Below are 17,027 nucleotides of genomic sequence, written 5' to 3'. Positions count from 1 at the left end.
GGGAGGCCCACACGCGCCCCCCGCAGGGGCGGCCTGCTCGGCAGCCCAGCCCTCGAACCTCGGAGCGGCCCCGGCGCCCCCACCTGGCCGCGAGCTTGGCCTGGGGGACCTCGGGTCACCGACCCGGACTCCCACTCGATGCCCGCCCCGCCTCCGCCCCGCCCCGCCTCCGCCCGCAGCCAGGCCGGAGGGCGGGGCCCAGGCGCGCTGATGTAATCCCGGCGCCGGGGCGGAAGGATACGGAGCGCGTCGCTGGTTGGCGGAGCGCTGAGGCCGTTGCCAGGTAACGGAGCGGCCGCGGCGCACCGCCTCCCGCCCTCCGCCGTGTGGCGCCGGGGCCGCCGCCGCCGCCGCCGCCGCCGCCGCTTTACGTAAGGCGCAGGCCAGGGCCGCCCGGCGCTCGGCAGCCGCCCGCAGCCCTCGGAGCGCGAGGAGAGGCGCCCGCCGGCCGCGCGCCCCGGCCGCCTCGGCAGGTACGGAGCGTGGGGCGGTGGGCGGCGGCCCGGCACGGTGGGCGCAGGGACGGGCCCGGGCGGGGAGAGGCGGCGGGCGGCGCGCGGGGCTCCCGGAGGCCTGAGGGAGGCCGGGCCGCCGGCGCCGCGGGGCCGGGCGGGGCGCGGGGCGCGGGGCGCGCGGCGGGCTCGGCCCGGGACCCCCGCCGGCGGCCGGGCCGCGGGGCGGCGGGGAGTGCGCACGCCCGGCCTCCCGCGCGCCGCTGCGGCCGCGGCCGCCTCGGGCCCCGAGGCCCGCGCGCCGGGCGCGAGGCCCGCGGGGAGCCCCGGCGCCCCGGGCCGCCCCGCAGCATTGTCCTTGCGGGGCCCGCGGAGGGCGGGCGGGGCGGGGCGGGGGCCGCGGAGGGCGGCTGAGTGGCGGGCGCGCCGGCCTATGGCGCGGGGAGCGGCCGGGCGGGGCCGGGCGCGGCGCAGGGCTCGGCGAAGGTTAGGCCGGAGGCCGGAGGCCGGAGGCACGGGCCGCCGAGTCACCGGCGCCGGCCCGCGCGCCGCCGCCCGGCCCCTCGGCGGAGCCTTCCCCGCGGCTCCCCGGCTGCGCGGACCGGCGCGGGGAGGGGGCGGCGCGCGGGCTTCGTGGCGCCTGGGAACCGAGCTGGCGGCGCGGTGCGCAGCCGACCCGGCGCGACGAGCCCCCGGAGCAGAGCCCCCAGCCCGGCGGGGCACTCTCGGGGTCGCGGCCTCCCCGGGCCGGCTGGGGAAAGCCTAGGATGGAGACCAAGCGGGGAGGGCGACGCGCCGCCCTCCGCCGTCACGAAGCTTAACGGGGCTCCTGGTGAGAATGTACCCAGCTTCCACACGGATTCATGTCTATATGGGGTTTATATCTCCCTTGCTTCAACGTGGGAGGTCGAGGGTTGGTGGGGAGGAGGGGGCAGGCGGCTTGATAACAGGTGACCGTGGAGTGGGCACCCCCACGCTTGCCAGATTTGGGCCCTGCAGTGTAACCTCGGCTCCTGAACATTCTGTCCAGTATTTCATAGATTTCAGATTTAAAGGGAGAGAAAAAATATGTCACCCTGCATCCTGAAGGTCACATTCGCCCATCAGTTATTTTGGACTGAACCATTCTTAAATAGGTCTCGGGATCCAAAATTCAGCCTTCCAACGCAGACAGAAGCTCCTTGCCACAAACACTTCCTATATCCTGGATTCAATTGCTGCACTTGCTCAATAATGAATTTTTAATAAAAGTGGTTTCGGTTGAGGACGTAGCTTGACGAGCATCTATCAGTACCTGGTTTTGATCCCCGACAACACACACACACACAAAATTAACTCAGTTTTTGGTGTATTGTCTTTTATATAGGCCTGTTTTCAGCAAGGAAATGCTAATTCAGCCACTTATTTATTTATTTACTTACTGTGCCAATACTTGAACTCAGGGCCTAGCCACTGTACCTTAGCTTTTTGTTCATGGTTAGCTCCACTTCTGGCTTTTTTCTGTTAATTACAGATAAGAGTTTTCATGGACTTTCCTTCCTAAATTGGGTTTGAACTGTGATCCTCAGATCTCAGCCTAGCTAGGATACAGGCATGGCCCACTGGCAAAGAGGCAACCAATGAAATAATGAAAGAAAACACTGTGTGCTGGTCCTGGGGCTTGAACTCAGGGCCTGGGCACTGGTCCTATCTTTTTACTCAAGGCTATATTGCTCTACCTCTTGAGCCATAGCTCTACTGGCTTTTTAGTGATTAATTGGAGCTGTGTCTCAGGGACCTTCCTGCCTATGTTGGCTTTGAACCACAATTCTCCGATCTCAGCCTCCTGAGAAGTTAGGATTACAGGCATGAACCATCAGCACCTGGTTACTTTTTTTTTTTTTTTGGTCAGTTATGGGGCTTGAACTCTGGGCCTGGGCAATGTCCCTGAACTCTTCAGCTCAAGGCTAGTGGTCTACCACTTGAGCCACAGTGCTACTTCCGGTTTTCTGGTGGTTTATTGGAGAGAAGAGCCTCATGGACTTTCCTGCCCGGGTTGACTTTGAACTGCAATCCTCAGATCTCAGCCTCCTGAGTAGTTAGGATTATAGGCATGAGTTACTGGTGCCTGGCTCCCAGTTACTATTCTTAAATATTTAGTTCCATACACAGATGATTGGTAGTACAAGGTTTTTGTGCCTTTGCTTTAAAGAAAAAATAGAGGTCTTAACATTACAACATGACATGTATAACTATTTTAAGGATAGTTTGTTACACCAGTTGCAAACATTTAAGAAAATTAAATGAACTGGTAGCACTTATCTAGTGGTTCTGTTGAGCAGTTCTATGCCTTATTTTATCATAGCACTCTTTAGAAACAATGAAGTTGATATTTATTTTGCACTGTGTGGAAAAGTACTGAGCCTGAGCTTTGTCTCTCATTTGATTGCATTTGAGTTGGAGCAGTTACTGGCCTCTGAGCCAGTTTTGTCACCTGTGAAATGGGAAGAATGTTGACACCTGTCTCACAGGATGGTCGAGCTGGTCAGTGAAGGAAGATGTGAAATAATTTCGTCAGTACTCTGTATTAATGTTGCTGTTGTTAAACTTCAGATTCCTCTGACAGCTTAGAGTTTACGGCCTTGACTTAACGCTCCTCCCGCCCTTCCTATCTGTCTACACTTTGCATGGCTTCCAGAGTTCGTTCTTACCAGCTTCTGGCTCCATAAACTTCTGTAAAATATACTGTGGTCTGGAGCTTAGAATGCAGACACCAAGATGACATTGAGGGTTCCTCTTAGTGGGCCTCCTGTCATCTCTGTGATTGGCCTTTGTTGTCTCTTGTCCTCATTGTACATCTAAATAAGACTACTCTTGGTTCTCTAAACATGCCAAGTGATTTCTCTTTGCTTATAATCTTTTTTTCTGATTGGAATGCACATTTATTCCCACCTTCTTCAGTGTCAAGATGCTTGTGGCTGTTTGAATCCTAGCTACTCAGGAGTCTGAGATCTGAGAACTGTGATTCAAACTCAGCCTGGGCACACAAATCCTTAAGACTCACATCTCCAGTTAACCAAAAAAAAAAAGCTAGAACCATAACCATGGTCCAAGTGGTAGAGCACCAGTTGTTGAGGGAAAAAGCAGAGTGAGAACAAAAAGCTTTGAGTTCAAGTTCCAGTTCTGGCATACACACAAGAAAAAGTTCTTACTAGTCACGTATTGTATCCTCTCCAGAGCCCTTTGGAAATCTTGTCAACATGAATTACTCCTTATATGATCTTAGCTTTTTGTTTTCACTTTCATTATTGTCTATATCATGGAGTATAAATGAATTACTCCTTATGTGATCTTAGCTTTTTGTTTTCACTTTCATTATTGTCTATATCATGGAGTATAAATGAATTACTCCTTATGTGATCTTAGCTTTTTGTTTTCTCTTTCATTATTGTTTATATCATGTATTGTAAATCAATTACTCTATGAGATCTTAGCTTTTTGTTTTCACTTTCATTATTGTCTATATCATGTATTATAATTTTTTTATTCAACTCTGGCTATAATGCCCACATCATATTTTACCCCCCAACACACTGCTCAGGGGTTTAAACATAAGAAGATGCCTGGATGTTTTCTAAACAAGACCAATGCCTATAATTAACTTTAAGAACATATTAACAATACAGAGAATTTTAATGACAAAACATTAGAGTACCATAGCATTAGAAATGTGGTTTTACTGTGTTGAAGATAGTGACAATTCAGTGTATTTCAAACTCAGGGTCTGTACCACTGCATGAGTTTGAAAATATTCCTTAGAAATAAAGTGTCATTTCACCTCCAGCAGATGCTACTTTTTTTTCTTTTTTGGTCAATTCTGGGGCTTGAACTCTAGGCCTGGGCACTGTCCCTGAGCTCTTCAAAGCAAGATCTCTACCACTTGAGCCACAGCCCACTTCCAGTTTTCTGGTGGTTTATTGGAGATAAGAGTCTCATGGATTTTTCTGCCTTGCCTGGCTTTGAACTGCGATCCTCAGATCTCAGACTCCTGAGTAGCTAGGATTACAGGTGTGAGCTACCAGCTCCTGGCTAGATGTTACACTTTTTGTCTAAACCGTTTCTTTTGTGGAAATTATACTCCTAAAATTAATTGGTTTTGGGAGACTATTAAAAGAGCACCAGGGCTGGTGTCTTGGCTCATCTGCTACCTACTGGGTCACTGCAGGCAAGCTTGTCAAACCTCTCTTGGCCTTGTCTTTACTCTGAAAAATGAGAACCGTCTTGTCCCACCTGTTTTGCTTTGTTAGGCACTTGAGGTGGCCAGGCTGTGTTCTGCACATCCTGTACAGGTATGAGGTAACAAGATGTCTTGCTTCATACCATACTTGTTGTCCTTCTTACCTCAGCTGAGAACCTTTGGAGACTTCCTTTCTCCATGAGCATGTTTTCACCAGGGCAGCCTCCACGCACCAACTTCATTCTTTTTCTGCCTGATTCCCTATCCTGCCCGGCCTTGCCCTGCCCTGCCCTTCCGAAGGCCATTACCATCCCTTAGGAAGAGTTACTGTAGTCCTAACTAGACTCCTCTTATCTCCTTTCTGGTCCTCCTTTGGTCTTTTGTCAAATTACTTAATATGAACATCAAATTACCATATTTTCAATCCAAGTGTGTAAGCATAAGCATCAGAAGTTATCTGTCACCCCCAAGAGATGTGACAGTTCTCTCGGTAAGGCTGTAGGCTTGCTTGTGCAAAGATTGTTACCTTAGGTGCACCAGCGACTCTTCTCTTGGTTGAGATGTGATTTGAAAAGTTAGGAAATCACTCTTAAGGGCATTTTCATCTGGGCTCACTCTTGACAATTAGCTGCAGCTCTTGTTACCTTATGTGCTAGGCTTTCATCGCCATGAAAAATACCTGGGCTGGTGTCTTGGCTCAACAACTTGAGGGGAGGGAAGATAGACTTTGGCTCATGGTGTCTGATGCTTCAGTTGGTCATGACTGAGATGTGATGGAGCAGAGTTCCTCACCTCATGGGAGCCTGAAAGGGAGAGGGAGAGGAGGGGGGAGGGATGGAGACAGGGAGAGGGAGGCACTAGGCACACTAAGGACCTACTTCCTCCAACTAAGCTTCACTTTCTGAACTTCCGAGCACGTCTGAGAGTTGCACTACCACCTGGGACTGTAGTTCACATGAACCTCATGGGCATTTCAGAGTCAGTCACCAGACTGCTGGCCATTTTCATGATTGCTTCCTTTACTGGCACTGTCCTGTGCACGGCTCACTTCACAATGTTGAAGATGTGACCGAAGCCGCTACTTGCACACATCATTCTTCTCCCACACAGTGTTTGCCTGATAATCTGTTTTATTCTAACTATAATTTATTTGTATGGTGGCTGCTTCTGGATTTTTTTTTTTTTTTGTTCGTCGTGTGGTTTGAACTCTGGGCCTGGGCACTGTCCCTCAGCTCTTCAGCTCAAGGCTGGTGCTCTACCACTTGGGCCACAGCGCCACTTCCAGATTTTTGGTGGTTAAGTGGAGATGAGTCTCATGGACTTTCCCGCCCAGGCTGGCTTTGAACTGCGATCCTCAGAGCTCAGCCTTCAGAATAGCTAGGATTATAGGCATGAGTCACTAGTGCCTAGCTGCTCCTGGATTTTTAATTCTTGCATGAAGAAAGGGGAATCTTGTTCCCTCTAGTGTGCAATGTGGTCCTTTCCATAGTATCAGCTTGTTAAATGTTTGAACTAATTCAGAATCACTGTACACTTGAGGAGGAAGGGAGTAGGGCTGAACTGGTGAATCTACGACATTCAGAGCACACACGACTGACTGAGTGCTTTAAAGTAAGCTTTTACACAGGCCCTTGTATTAAAAGGAAAAACAAAGCAATGTTTGGTAAATCATACCACCATGGAGACCCGAAAAAGTAGTATGCCCTTGCCACACTCCCACAGAAGCAGCCACACTGCCGTGCAGCCTGCCCGCATGCGCGTGTGCGCGCAGAGCCTGCCCTGCAGATGTGCGCAGCTCTGCAAGTCTGCTGCGGGGCTTCGCTGTGGCTTTGGGCTGTTTCACGACTTCTTCCCTGCTCCTTTTTGGACTGGTAATGTTTATCCATGCCTGTCCCACTCTTCTATCTTGGCACTATGCAACTTATAGTTTTGTTCCTTACAGGGGCTCATAGCTAACAGTTTGCCTGAGTCCTAGGAGATTTCGGATTTGTCTTTTGAGCATCGATGAAACAGATAGTTCAGGCACTTGGTGATTATCGGGCATGGAACAAATGCATTTTGCATTGTAAGAGGAGATGTTATAGTTTGGATGTTGTTTAAGAGTGCTCCAAGGGTCCCTGGAATAAGCATCTGGCCCTCAGGGTGGTGGTCTTGGTAGATAATGAAGCCTTTAAGAGGCAGAATCTAAGCCCCGTGCACATGTCTTATGCCTGTAATCCTAGCTACTCAAGAGGCTGAGATCTGAGGATTGTGGTTCAAAGCCAGTCCGGACAGGAAAGTCTGTGAGACTTTTATCTCCAATAAAACCACCAGAACACTGGAAGTGGCATTGTGGCTCAAGTGGTAGAGGGCTAGCCTTGAGCTGAAGAGCTCAGGGACAGCGCCCTGAGTTCAAGCCCCACGACTGACAATAAAAAAAAAAAAAGGTGGAATCTAGTAGGAGATCCATGGGATGCTGCTCTTGAGAAGGGACTAGGGTAGTTCTCCTAAGAGTTATAAATGCTGCAAGTCAGCCAGATGCCAGTGGCTCATGCCTGTAATCCTAGCTACTCAGGAGGCTGAGATCTGAGAATTGTGGTTCAAAGCCAACCTGGGCAGGAAAGCCCACGAGACTCTTATAAATCATCAGAAAGCCAGAAGTGGAGTTGTGGCTCAAGGTGGTTGGTATTATGCTAGCCTTGAGCTGAAGAGCTCAGGGACAGAGTCCAGACCCTGAGTTCAAATCCCACACCTACCAAAAAAAAAAAAAAAGGCTGCAAGGCTTGATTCCTTCCTCTCTGCCTGTGTCCTGATTCAAGATGTGGCTGCTTGCTCCGACACATGCTCAGCCATGATGTGCTGCCAGCTGCCGCCCTCATCAATGAGCTACGCCGCCTTCACTGTAAGTCCGCAGAACTGTGAGCAAGCAAACCTCGGTTCTTTATAAATAGCCAATCTCAGTATTTCATTATAGCGATATACAAATTCATAACATCCTTAAGCAGATTTAACTTAGAGTTATAAATAAGCACCTTGCAAAATAGCAGTAATAGAAACTGGAGACATGGCCCAAGTGATAGAACACCAACCCTTTGCATTTCTTAGAATGAAGATAAGCCTTAATTTCTCCTAATTGAAGTGTTAGAATTTACACAATTTAGCTATTGTATTAGTTTCTCACAATTTTCATTCATTCATTCATTTTTATTTAAATTTCATTTTCCAGAAAAAGCTTTTAGATAAGTTTCATAATAGTGAATGTTGTTTTGGGTAGCTATTGCAAGCATGAGCTTCCAGCACCAGGATTTGACTACATACTTTTGACTTGTCCTTCCTTACTACAAAGATCTTATTAATTGCTGAAGGACAAGTTAAAAGTATGTAGTCAAAGCCAAGTGCTGGTGGCTCATGTGTGTAATTCTAACTACTAAGGAGTCCTGAGATCTAAGGGAATCATGGTTCAAAACCAGCCTGGGCAAAAAAATCTAGGAAATGTATTTCCAGTTAGCCAACAACAAAGCTAGAAATGGAGCTGTGGCTCATGTGGTAGAGTGCTAGCCTTGAGCAAAAAAGTTTGAGCACCCAGAGCCTGAGTTCAAGCTCCAGGAATTGGGGTGTGCGCATGTGCGTGCACACACAACGTGTATATAGTCAAGAATTACGGCATAAGTGTGGAAGTACCTTACTTTCCAGAGGGAATACAGAGGGTTTCAATGGGAAGAAGTACAAGTAGGTTTGCAAGCATGAAATCATAGTTCACTAATATAGACCAGTTCATACTGACAGAAAAACCTTAGTGTCCTCATCTTTACATCTCCAGTACCACGCACAGTGCCTGGCAGGGAGCCAGCTGCATATGTGACGTGGGGTGGTAAAAGAATGGGTGAGAATTCCTAGGTTAGAGTGACCTCTCCCCCACTTTTTTTTTTTGGTCGGTCGTGGGGCTTGAACTCTGGGCCTGGGCTCTATCCCTGCACTCTTCAGCTCAAGGCGAGCACTCTACTGCTTGAGCCACAGTACCACTTCTGGTTTTCTAGTGGTTAATTGGAGATAAGAGTCTCTCAGACTTTCCTGCTCGGGCTGGCTTTGAACTGTGATCCTCAGATCTCAGCCTCCTCAGTAGTGAGGATTACAGGTGGGAGCCACCGGCCTGATCTCTTCACCCAAGTATTTCTAGGGTAGGGAAAAACCCACTTTGCCCTCTTCTTGTGGCCTCTAAACTTGAAAGTTGGCATTTCCATCTACATGCTTACTCTCTTTCCAGAATTTATTTTCCTTTGTTTGGATTTAGGAAGTAGTTCAACACAGTTTGGCTCACCTACTAAGGTGTAAGCATTATGTTAAATAGGGCATGAAATATGTCACAGTTTGGCCTGAGAACCATGTAGCCTCATTTGTGAAGGAGCCCACACCAACAGGCAGTTGTCTGAATGGCAGTCATGAAGCAAAGCATGCTGAGGACAGTAACAGCCCCGTGTGAAGCCACAGGGCAATGGCCTTAAGTGATTAAGGGGACAGATGGGGAATGGATGGTTGTCAGTTCAGCAGCCATGTTTCATCTGTGCTCATTGTTTCTGAAGGGTAATCTTTCATGGATATATTGTTTTAATCTTCTTTTTTTGGTGGTGGGGCCTGGACTCGGCCTGGGTGCTGTCCCTGAGCTCAAGGCTAGCGCTCTACCACTTGAGCCACAGCGCCACTTCTGGTTTTTTCTGCTTATGTGGTGCTGAGAAATTGAACCCAGGGCCTCATGCATGCAGAGCAAGCACTCTACCACTGAGCCACCTTCCCAGGCCTTGTTTTAATCTTATGTGCCTCTCTTTTTTTTTTTTTTTTCAGTTGGTCATGGGGCTTGAACTCAGGGCCTGGGTTCTGTTCCTGAGCTTTTTTGCTCAGCGGTAGAGCCCTGTTATTTTTAGCCATAGCTCCATTTCCAGTTTTCTGGTGATTAATTAGAGATAGGAGTCTCATGGACCTTCCTGCCCATGCTGGCTTTGAACTATGATCCTTAGATCTCAGCCTCCTGAGTAATTACGAGTACAGATGTGAGTCATTGGTGCTTGGCTGTCTGTGCCTCTTGATAGTTTATTTATTTATTTATTTTTTTGTCGGTCGTGGGACTTGAACTCTGGGCCTGGGCGCTGTCCCTCAGCTCTTCAGCTCAAGGCGAGCGCTCTACCACTTGAGCTACAGCGCCACTTCCGGTTTTCTGATGGTTTATTGGAGATAGGAGTCTCACGGTCTCTCTTGCCCGGGCTGGCTTTGAACCGCGATCCTCAGATCTCAGCCTCCTGAGTAGCTAGGATGACAGGCGTGAGCCACCAGCACCCTGCTTCTTGATAGTTTATGTAGGGCTGGGAATATGGCTTAGTGGTAGAGTGCTTGCCTAGCATGCATGAAGCCCTTGGTTTGATTCCTCAGTATTACATACCCAGAAAAAGCCAGAAATGGCACTATGGCTCAAGTGTTAGAGTGTTAGCCTTGAACAAAAAAAGCTCAGGGACAGTGCCCAGGTCTTGAGTTCAAGCCCCAGGACTGGCCAGAAAACTCCAAACTTTGTCTAACTCTACCAGATACTGGTTTCAACAAAGTTACAAAGAAGTTAAGTGGTTTCTATTAAGGGCCCAAATTCTTCCCCTGTGCAGTGGTGGCTATGGCTCACACACCTGCTCCTGATGCAGTGGGGCTTGAACACTCGTTCTAACTAATGAGCTGTGAGACCCTCATTTCCAGAAGAAATCATTCTAAGCATCACTGTGTACTCTGGTACAGAACTTGTTTTCTTTGGCCTTTGGCCTAGCACCAGAGTTCACATGGTGGTCTTTTTGTCCACTTGGGTACCAGAATAATCGTTTTGAACAATTACCCTGGGCATTCCTGTCAATCTAGGATGGCTGGCAGACATACAGCCTTTGTGTTTATTACTATCTGGGGGTAGTTTCTGCAGCATACTGTGCCTTGCTTTTGCCCCACCGTCAGCCCCTGGTTATTTTCATTCTTGTTTTACCTTGCCAGTAAAAAGGGTCATTTGTCTGACCTTCTGATCGAACCATCTATGATTGTATTGACCTGTAATGAAATTTGATTTTTGGCTACCCAGCATAAAGGAACACGCTTTCCAATTCCTTCAAACAGTTCTACTTGGGCATGTATTATCAGATGGCCTGGCGTTCAGCATACCAGCTCCTGGGTATAAGGAACCATACTGAGTATAGAATGCAGGCAGCATCTGAGGGGCATATGTGCTCTGAAGAGAGATTTGAAGGAGTCTTTGTGGAGCTCAACACGGTCATTTGCTGGAGTCACAACTTCTGTGTGTGATGTAGCCGCCATGTATTCACATCATTATGCATGTAGGGTTTGAGCACTTGAAGCATGGCTGGTATGACTGAGGAATGATTTCTTTTGTGCTAGTACAGATTTCTTCAGTCCCAGGGCTTGAACTCTGGCTTACCTTCACACTCTCACTAGAGCCCTTGAGTGTGCCTCCACGCTGGCATCTTGCCAGTTAATTGGAGATGGAATCTCACAGACTTTTCTGCCTGGACTAGCTTCAAATCTCAGTCTTCACATTTTAGCCTTCTGAGTAGCTAGGATTACAGAGTGAGCCACTGGTGCCTGGCTGAGGGACAGTTTTTAACTTGAATTTAAATAGCTACCTGTGACTAGTGGCTGTTGTATTGGACAGTGAGATTCTAGACCAAAGTGTAGTGATAATGCTAGATGCAAGGAACGAAGTGAAAATGGAGCTGTATGTTACTTAACATGTTGAAATAATTAAAAATTAAAAGCCATTTAGGAGCTGAAATTGTATGTGCTCTGCATCCATACTTTATTTTATTTATTTTTTGGGTCTGTTCGTGTGGCCTGAACTCTGGGCCTGGGTGCTGTCCCTCAGCTCTTCAGCTCAAGGCTAGCGCTCTACCACTTGAGCCACAGCACCACTTCCGGCTTTTTTCTTTTTGCTTATGTGGTGCTGAGGAGTCGAACCCAGGGCCTCATGCATGCAAGGCAAGCGCTCTACCACTGAGCCACCTTCCCAGCCCCTGCTTCCATACTTTAAACATGTATATAAGTAAGTTTGAACAGGGAAGACTGCTTCAGCAAGTGAGTGTCTTGGCTGAACAGCAGCCGAGGTATTTCCAGGGATCACATTGTACAAATGCTGCAGCAGCATGGTTCCTAGCTGTTTCTTATGTGGCACCTGGTAGGATTGGCTATGCTACAATTCAGGCAAGTTCAGAAAGAAGTCTCCAACCAGCAGAATATCAGAAACAGCCCTGCTTTTAATGTGTTGTAATTACACCAAAATGTAAAAGAAGGGAAGCACCTTAATATTTAAATTAAGCAGACCCCATGGCTGCTGTATTTAAACATAGATTGTGAGAAATTGAACCATACATAGAGTGTACTTTCTTTTTTTTTTTTGTCAGTCGTGGGGCTTGAACTCTGGGCCTGGGCACTGTCCCTCAGCTTTTCAGCTCAAGGCGAGCGCTCTACCACTTGAGCTACAGCGCCACTTCCAGTTTTCTGGTGGTTTATTGGAGATAGGAGTCTCACGGTCTCTCCTGCCCGGGCTGGCTTTGAACCACGATCCTCAGATCTCAGCCTCCTGAGTAGCTAGGATTACAGGCGTGAGCCACCAGCGCCCGGCATAGAGTGTACTTTCATGGCGTATAGCAAACGTTGCCAGGCCACCACTAGTAAACACTTAGAAACACTAGCAGAAGCTGTAATTGGAGTTATTTTCATACTGTATCACAAGAACAGCACTGAATTTCCCAGAACACTGTCATAAAAGGGGTGAGATTTTGTCAGATTAATGAATCAACACAAAATGACCCTTTTTACTACATTACATATTTGAAACTCATGACATTATGTCTTATCTATTTGTTTAAAAAGTATTGCCTGGTAATTGTAAGTTTTGGATCTGTTGTCTCTCTTCCTCAGAGCACAGACTGCTTAGGGAAAGTTATGTTAAGAACATGTAGACTAGACAGTTGAAGAATTAAATGCCTTCATTTAAAAAAAAACTGTTTTTGGCCAGGTGCTGGTGGCTCATGCCTGTAATCCTAGCTACTCAGGAGGTTGTAATCTGAGGATCACAATTCAAAGCCAACCTAGGCAGGAAAGTCCATGAGACTTTTATCTCCAATTAACCACCAGGAAACCGAAAGTGGCTTTGTGGCTCGAGTGGTAGAGCACTTGCCTTGAGCTGAAGAGCTGAGGGACAGTGCCCAGGCCCAAAGTTCAAGCCCCACGACTGACACCCCCCCCCAAAAAAAAAAAAAAAAGTTGGAGGTCTGAAAATCACAGTTTGAAGCTAACTTGGCCAGGAAAGTACTTGAGATCTTTATCTCTAACCACCTGAAAACCAAAAGTGGAGCTGAGGCTTAAAGTGATAGAGCTCTAGTCTTGAGCACAAAAGCCCAGGGACCACACCCAGGCCTGGACCCACAGTCTACCAAAAAAAAAAATAATTGCTCTTGTCCCAAATCAGATCATGAGTCTCAGACCTCTGGAGCGTGACTCCTGGATCCTGCTAGTGTATATTTAAACTTAAATTTAGTCCAGAGGGATGCTGTGGATTGATTGAGCAACTCTTGGGGATTGTTCTCCCATTGTTCCAACACATTCACTGCCAGGCACAGAGCAATATTGTCCTAGAGCCTTCACACAGCTCCATTCATTCACCACCATTCACTGCTACTGTTTTTAACAGCTAAGTTCTTAAAATAGCTGGAAATTTGCACTACACTACAGAAAAAGCCTAGTGTGTGCCAAGCAAGCTTCATTGAGTCTATCTGTAGCTTAAATGGACACAGATTGCCCTGCAGCCATCTTCACTGTAAAACAAACAATTGGACAGAATTGAGAAGCCCCTTTATTTAGCCTGGCTTGATGACACAACTTGTAATCCCAGCATTTGGAAGGCTGAGGCAGAAGGATCATGAGTTTGAGGTTAGCCTTGCCAATACATCAACATTAAAAGCCTGACTCAAGGGGCTGTTCTTTAAAGTAAATGAACTTGTGAGATTAGATATAAATATATTTTTAACAAATTTTTGGTTGAACTCTGGGCCTGGGTGCTGTCCCTGAGCTCTTCAGCTCAAGGTGAGTGCTCGAGCACTTTAGCCACAGCGACACTTCCGGTTTCCTGGTGGTTAACTGGAGAGAAAAGTCTCATGGACTTTCCTGCCTAGGTTGGCTTTGAATTGTGATCCTCAGATCTCAGCCTCCTGAGTAGCTAGGATTACTAGTGTGAGCCATCAGCGCCTGGCAAATACAAACAATTTTTTTTTTTTTTGTTGGTCATGGGGACTGAACTCTGGGCCTGGGTGCTGTCCCTCAGCTCTTCAGCTCAAGGCTAGTGTTCCACCACTTGAGCCACAGTGCCACTTCCGGCTTTATTCTGTTTGTGTGGTGCTGAGGAATCAAACTCAGGGCCTCATGCATGCAAGGCAAGCACTGTACTACTGAGCCACCTTCCCAGCCTCATAAACAATTTTTTAAAATAGAATTTTAATGTTATTAAGGTGTTGTACAGAGGAGTTATCATTTCATAAGTGAGGTAATGAGTATACTTCTTTTTGGACCATGCTACTCCTGCCTTTACTTTCCCCCAGTTTCTCCCTCCTGTAGTTTATTTCCCACATAGAGTATATTGAATACAACGACTGCATTTGTTCAGCCTTCCTCCCCTTCTGTGTCCCCCTTTACCTCCCCTAAAAAACAAAACAAAACAACAGCAACGACAAAAGACCACTACCCACAACAACCAAAAACTCCTTATTTCCATTTCCTAGAATTTGTGTCAATAAGTGGTATTTTAAATGTTCAAAGGAGAAAATGACTTTGGATCCCTCCCCTAAGGGTATCCTCCTCTAGTTTGACACTGTGATGAACAATTTTTGATAGTTTAAAATAACACTCATGCTTGAATAGCATGTTGTGAAGACTGTCAAATGCATTGGTGGTCATTTGTTACAAGTAATGAGAGATTCAGTCTAGAGGAACAAGAAAGATGTGGTGGAGATAACAGTGTAGTTTAGCATGGGTATAAAACAAATCTGTGTTTCACTTTTATTTTTTGGTAGTGGGGTTTGAGCTCAGGACTTTATACTTGCTAGGTGATATAGCCATCTGAGCCATCCTTCAGCTTTGGTATTTATTTTGTTGTTGTTTGTTTAAAACAATTTTTGGGGGGGCTGGGAAGGTGGCTCAGTGGTAGAGAGCTTGCTTTGCATGCTTGAGGCCCTGGGTTTGATTCCTCAGCACCACATAAGCAGAAAAAAACAAAAAAGCCAGAAGTGGCGCTGTGGCTCAAGTGGTAGAGTGCTAGCCTTGAGCTGAAGAGCTGAGGGACAGTGCCCTGGCCCAGAGTTCAGGCCCCACAACCAGACCCCCCAAAAAATAAAAAATAAAACAATTTTTTTGTGCTATTACTTGGGCTTGAACTCAAGAGCCTTGAGTGAAAACGTAGAGTGATAACACAAGGCTGATGGTGCTCTACCACTTCAGCTATGCCTCTCATTCCTGCTTTTTGCTGGTTAATTGAAGCTAAGAGTCTGTTGAATTTATGAGCTCTAGCTGGCTTTGAACAGTAATCTTCAGATCTCAGCCTCCTGAGTGTCTAAGATTACAGGTGTGAGCCTGTGGCTTAAAAATTTTGATTACCTGTATAAAACTTAAGTTTAAGGAACTAATTTTTAAAGCAGTGTTCCAATGAAATGGCTCTTCAGTAGCATATTTCTATTATATTCAATATGAACTGGTAATTTGTTAGTGAATTCTTCGTTGCAGATAAACAAATTCTACTAAGTTATGTATTTGCTATCTTGTGATAGCAAAATAAATATGAGCATAAGCAGTAATCAACCTTTCAATTTTAATTTTAAATGATATTAAGCTTTTAAAGTTTACCGTGTCATGTAGTTTAAAATGTCAAAGATTTTAGGAGGGTAAGGTGAGGCACAGAAATGGAGGGACAAATGGTGAACAAATGCTACAGTGGTACTTACTGGACACTGTTGAAAATGAACTATACAACTTGTGGGTGGGGGCAGGAGGGAAAAGCTAGGAGAGAGCCAGGGAAGGGGTGATACTGTCCAAAAAGAAATGTACTCATTACCTGACATAAGTAACTGTAACCCCTCTGTACATCACCTTCATAATAACAATTAAAATTTTTTTTTTTTTGTCGGTCATGGGGCTTGAACTCTGGGCCTGGGTGCTGTGCCTCAGCTCTTCAGCTCAAGGCAAGCACTCGACCACTTGAGCCACAGTGCCACTTCGGTTTTCTAGTGGTTTATTGGAGATAAGAGTCTCATGGACTTTCCTGCCTGGGCTGGCTTTGAACCGTGATCCTCAGATCTCAGCCTCCTGAGTAGCTAGGATGACAGACATGAGCCACCAGCGCCTGGAAAAAATTAAATTTTTTAAAGTCAGAGATTCCAGAGGTTGGGGGAAACTTTCTAATATACCTATAGTGCCTTCATGAAGAGGAAGGTTTAAAAATTTAAATTGAATTTATAACTATATAATATATATTTTTCTCTCTTCTCTCATTTTTGTAGGTTCTGCCGGAGATTTACATTTGGCCTCAATGTGAAACAAAAGTAGAAAATTTCAGCTACATGTCTGTTGCTGGCAGGATACTTATTAATTAGTCATGCCTGAAAAGGGAAAGTCTCATTTAGAGAGCTGACTACAGCACAAATGCACATGTTTGTCCTAGATGTCAAGCACCTCTCCTTTCTGCTGGAGTGAAAATCCCCTCCAGAGATCAACTGAGTACCAACTGCAGAAAATGCTTTGCGTTTTAAGGATGTCAGCAACCTAAATTCATGCACCCTGTGTGTGCACTTGTGGTGGACGGTTTGCCATCTGAAAGCTCCTCAGGTTCTTACCCAGGCCCAGTGTCTGTTTCTGACATGTCTCTGCTTCATGCTTTGGGCCCAGTGCAGACCTGGCTGGGACAAGAGCTGGAGAAATGTGGCATTGATGCCATGATTTATACTCGATACGTCCTCAGTCTTCTGCTGCATGACAGTTATGACTACGACCTGCAGGAACAGGTATTTACATGTCTCAATGTATTTCATGAAAAAACCTGTGCTTGTGTCTGTATGTGCATTTTGATATTCCAGATTGTGCTTATCAGTGTGAGTCTGCAAACTTTTAACCTTTGAGTTACAGGACACTAAGATTGCGTTGGAAGGTAAATTAGCTATGTCACTGAGCGCATTAGGCCTTTTCTCAACGGACTTTAGATCTTAGTGCTACTTTCTTTTATTATGGACTGCTAAATAACCTATTAACATCCACAGTGGTTTATGACCAGTCACTTTTGAGTAGTAATGACCTAGAGAATAGGT

General features: G+C 46.6%; 1 protein-coding gene across 4 annotated transcripts in view; it reads left to right on the top strand.

Moving 5' to 3' along the window:
• The first annotated feature begins 359 nt into the window (after window positions 1-359).
• The window catches only part of Kiaa0232 (KIAA0232 ortholog), a 67,436-nt gene continuing 50,768 nt past the window's right edge, over window positions 360-17,027 (top strand). For 3 of the 4 annotated variants that reach the window (XM_042670274.1, XM_042670271.1, XM_042670273.1), the window contains exons 1-2: window positions 360-473; window positions 16,227-16,727. In XM_042670274.1, coding sequence (XP_042526208.1) covers window positions 16,497-16,727 — 231 coding nt within the window. In that variant the 5' untranslated portion in view covers window positions 360-473; window positions 16,227-16,496. The remainder of the gene's footprint in view (window positions 474-16,226; window positions 16,728-17,027) is intronic. The other variant, XM_042670272.1, reaches the window with a different exon arrangement.

Source organism: Dipodomys spectabilis, unplaced genomic scaffold (genome assembly GCF_019054845.1).
Source record: "Dipodomys spectabilis isolate Male_0828 unplaced genomic scaffold, ASM1905484v1 ptg000532l, whole genome shotgun sequence".
Lineage (NCBI taxonomy): Eukaryota > Metazoa > Chordata > Mammalia > Rodentia > Heteromyidae > Dipodomys > Dipodomys spectabilis.
This window is presented reverse-complemented; position numbering and strand designations above follow the sequence as displayed.